The sequence below is a fragment of the Rattus norvegicus genome, chromosome 18, assembly GCF_036323735.1.
Source record: "Rattus norvegicus strain BN/NHsdMcwi chromosome 18, GRCr8, whole genome shotgun sequence".
In the NCBI taxonomy this organism is placed as follows: Eukaryota; Metazoa; Chordata; class Mammalia; order Rodentia; family Muridae; genus Rattus; species Rattus norvegicus.
In genome coordinates, this window is record NC_086036.1 from 29,320,098 (window position 1) to 29,323,956 (window position 3,859).

A 3,859-nucleotide genomic window follows, 5' to 3' on the forward strand; every position below is an offset into this window, starting at 1 on the left:
CACAGCGGGGCTGAACTTAGAACAAGGTGTAGAGCACTATGTGCAACACTAAAATAGTACACACGGTGGCGCTGCAGTCTAAGGATTTGTATAACAAGGGGCTCCCAAGATGCCCAAACCGCCATTCCTGGGATTCAGAATGCTGAGTGTTCCCCTGAAAAGGGGAGCATTTGCTTAAGATCCTGGGGAAAGGATTTCAGAAAGCAGTTCAATAAGGTTTATTTGAGATTATTTCACCAAAATATCTCTGTGATTGAAACATACAAGATTTACAAGCACTGCATATCTCAACAATGGAGACAGCGCTAGCAAAAACACCAGAGAAAAGGCAAGTGGTCTTTCTTGCTCTATTGTTGCTATTGTGGGAGGCTGGCTCTGAGGCAATTAGCTATTCGATGTCAGAAGAAACGGAGAGTGGCTACTTGGTAGCTAACCTGGCAAAAGATCTGGGGTTCAGGGCTGGGGAACTGGCCACTAGAGGGGCACGAATCCATCACAGAGGAAACAAAGACCTCTTGCAGCTGGATGCAGAGACAGGAAATTTGCTTCTGAAGGAAAAGCCAGATCGCGAGGCACTGTGTGGGGCGACAGAACCCTGTGTGCTGCACTTCCAGGTCATACTGGAAAACCCTGTGCAGTTCTTTCAAACAGACCTGCAGCTCACAGATATAAATGACCACTCTCCAGAATTCCCTGACACAGAAATGCTCCTAAAAATTCAAGAAATTGCCCAGCCAGGAACTGTGTTTCCTCTGAAGGCAGCTCAGGACTCTGACATAGGGAGCAACGCTGTTCAGAACTACACAGTCAGTCCCAACCTCCATTTCCACGTCGTTACTCACAGTCGCACAGATGGCAGGAAATACCCAGAGCTGGTGCTGGACAGAGCCCTGGATAGGGAGGAGCAGCCTGAGCTCACTTTAATCCTCACTGCTCTGGATGGGGGTGCTCCACCCAAGTCTGGGACAACGACGGTTCGAATTGAAGTCGTGGACATCAATGATAACGCTCCCCAATTTGTAAAGTCTCTCTATGCTGTGGAGGTCCCTGAAGATAGTCCCCTCAATGCCTTAGTTGTCACAGTCTCTGCCAGAGACTTAGATGCTGGGATACATGGCAATGTAGCCTATTCTCTGTTTCAAGACTCCGGAGGTTCTCCGCCATTTGTAATAGATGAAATTTCAGGAGAAATTCGCCTTAAAGGGGCATTGGATTTTGAGGCAACTCCATACTATAACATGGAAATTGTAGCCACAGACAGCGGAGGTCTTTCAGGAAAATGCACTGTGGCTATACAGGTGGTGGATGTGAACGACAACGCCCCTAAACTCACCATATCTTCGCTCACTCGTTCCATCCCAGAAAATGCTCCTGAGGCTGTAGTTGCTGTTTTCAGTGTTTCTGACCCAGATTCTGGGGATAATGGAAGGATGGTTTGTTCTACTCAGAACGAACTTCCATTTCTTTTGAAGCCTACATACGAGAATTACTACACTTTAGTGACAGAAGGGCCACTAGACAGAGAGAGCAGAGCTGAGTACAACATCACCATCACTGTCTCAGATCTGGGCACACCCAGGCTCACAACCCAGCACACCATAACAGTGCAGGTGATGGACATCAATGACAATGCCCCTGTCTTTACCCAAACCTCCTACACCATGTTTGTCCACGAGAACAACAGCCCCGCCCTGCACATAGGCACCATCAGTGCCACAGACTCAGACTCAGGCTCCAATGCCCACATCACCTACTCGCTGCTGCCACCTCGAGACCCACAGCTGTCTCTTGCCTCACTGGTTTCAATCAACATAGACAATGGGCAGCTGTTCGCACTCAGGGCGCTGGACTATGAGGTCCTGCAGGGCTTTGAGTTCCGCGTGAGCGCCACAGACCAAGGGTCTCCCCAGCTCAGCAGTCAGACTCTGGTGAGCGTGGTGGTGCTGGACGACAATGACAATGCGCCCTTCGTGCTCTACCCACTGCAGAACGCCTCTGCATCCTGTACCGAGCTGCTGCCCAGGGCAGCAGAGCCTGGCTATCTGGTCACTAAGGTGGTGGCTGTGGATCGCGACTCTGGGCAGAATGCCTGGCTGTCATTCCAGATGCTCAAGGCCACAGAGCCTGGGCTGTTCAGCGTGTGGGCGCACAATGGCGAGGTGCGCACCACCAGGCTTCTGAGCGAGCGTGATGTACCCAAGCACAGGCTGCTGTTGCTGGTCAAGGATAATGGCGAGCCTCCACTCTCTGCCAGTGTCACTCTGCAGGTACTGCTTGTGGATGGCTTCTCTCAACCCTACCTGCCTCTGCCAGAGGTGAGGCGTGACCCCTCACAAGAGGAAGACTTGCTTACTCTGTACCTGGTTGTTGCCTTGGCCTCTGTGTCTTCGCTGTTCCTCCTGTCTGTGTTATTGTTCGTGGGAGTAAGGTTGTGCAGGAGGGCCAGGGAGACCTCTCTGGGTGCCTGCTCTGTGCCTGAGGGACACTTTCCTGGCCACTTGGTGGATGTCAGTGGTATGGGGACATTGTCCCAGAGCTACCAGTATGAGGTGTGTCTGACCGGAGATTCTGGGACAACAGATTTCAAATTTCTGAACCATCATTCCCAATAGTGTCCTTCAGGAACCCTCATTAAACTTCAGTGTTAGGGTCACCCATGTTTTGGTAACTGAATACGATTAGTTTCTTGGCTATTAACATTTTTGTTTGCATTTAACAATTTTTCCTTGTGACAATATATTCCTATGTTGATTTTACTCATAATTTTTCTTTCATTACTTTCTTTTCTTTCTTTTTTTTATTTCTGTGCTTCGTATTTTACCAATCCAATCTTATTGTAGGTTTTTTCTTCACTAATTTGAGAGGGGAATAAGAAACTTTGCTGTGCTTCTATGGTCAGTTCAAATACCGTTTATAGGAATCATTTCTCTCTCTGCATTTATGGCTATATTTGGAAATATACCCACTTCAGATTGTATCTTGTTGAGGCTATGCATGTAACTTGCTAAGCAGTATTTGTTTTGTTTTTAACATTCACCACTGTGCATTAACTATGCTGACGTGCAATGTTCATTGGGATATTTTCAGAGATGCATATACCACACCATGATAATGATCACCTAATTACCACCTTCTATTTTCTCCCCATTAGCCTCCTAAAAGCCTCATGTGCTTCCTGTGTTAGAGTGTGATAATTGAGCCTAAATGATCTGCAGTTTCATTTATTCCCAAAAGCAACAATTTTATTCTTCTTGATGCCTAAGTAAGGCAATGTGCATGTGTGTGTTTTCCTACACCACACACTTATTATACATGACGGCAAAGTAGCTTTGACTGCAGCTGATGAAGTGTGACCATATGATACAATCATTGTCATATTTTACATGTTTTGTACACAAACAGAAGTAGGGCAATTGATTTATTATCTTTACTGACTACCACAATTCGTATTTCAAGATTTTATTTGCTTATATACAACCCTATATTGCTACTAAAATGCACCAAAAATGATGTTTCTTGATTTAATCCATTGTAAATCATGTAGTATGCTTTCATCTTGTACGAGTGGACATTTATTTAGCGAGGCATGTGCTCAGTTGATAAGTAGAATTGTAAATCATGGATATAAATGATGACACATTAAACCTTCAACAGAATATACAGGTGTGTGGCTTTTAAGTGTTTTAGTCATTTTATTATTAATACTTACTTGCCATAAATACACCGCTTATTTATTATTATTATTGGCAAATAATTTATTGCTTCCTTTTGAGGGTTCCTCCCTTCCTATTACAACCTGTCATGTTATAGGATTATTCAGGGATGAAAATTGTCAATCCACAGCAGTATGCTACCTACA

At 45.5% G+C, this 3,859-nt stretch overlaps 1 protein-coding gene across 1 annotated transcript; it reads left to right on the forward strand.

Annotated features, from left to right (window-relative positions):
* The first annotated feature begins 293 nt into the window (after positions 1-293).
* Positions 294-3,656, forward strand: Pcdhb6 (protocadherin beta 6). Its single transcript, NM_001014780.2, has one exon. It carries the CDS (start codon positions 294-296, stop codon positions 2,610-2,612), a length of 2,319 nt encoding a protein of 772 aa, NP_001014780.1. The 3' UTR covers positions 2,613-3,656.
* The last annotated feature ends 203 nt before the right edge of the window (positions 3,657-3,859 follow it).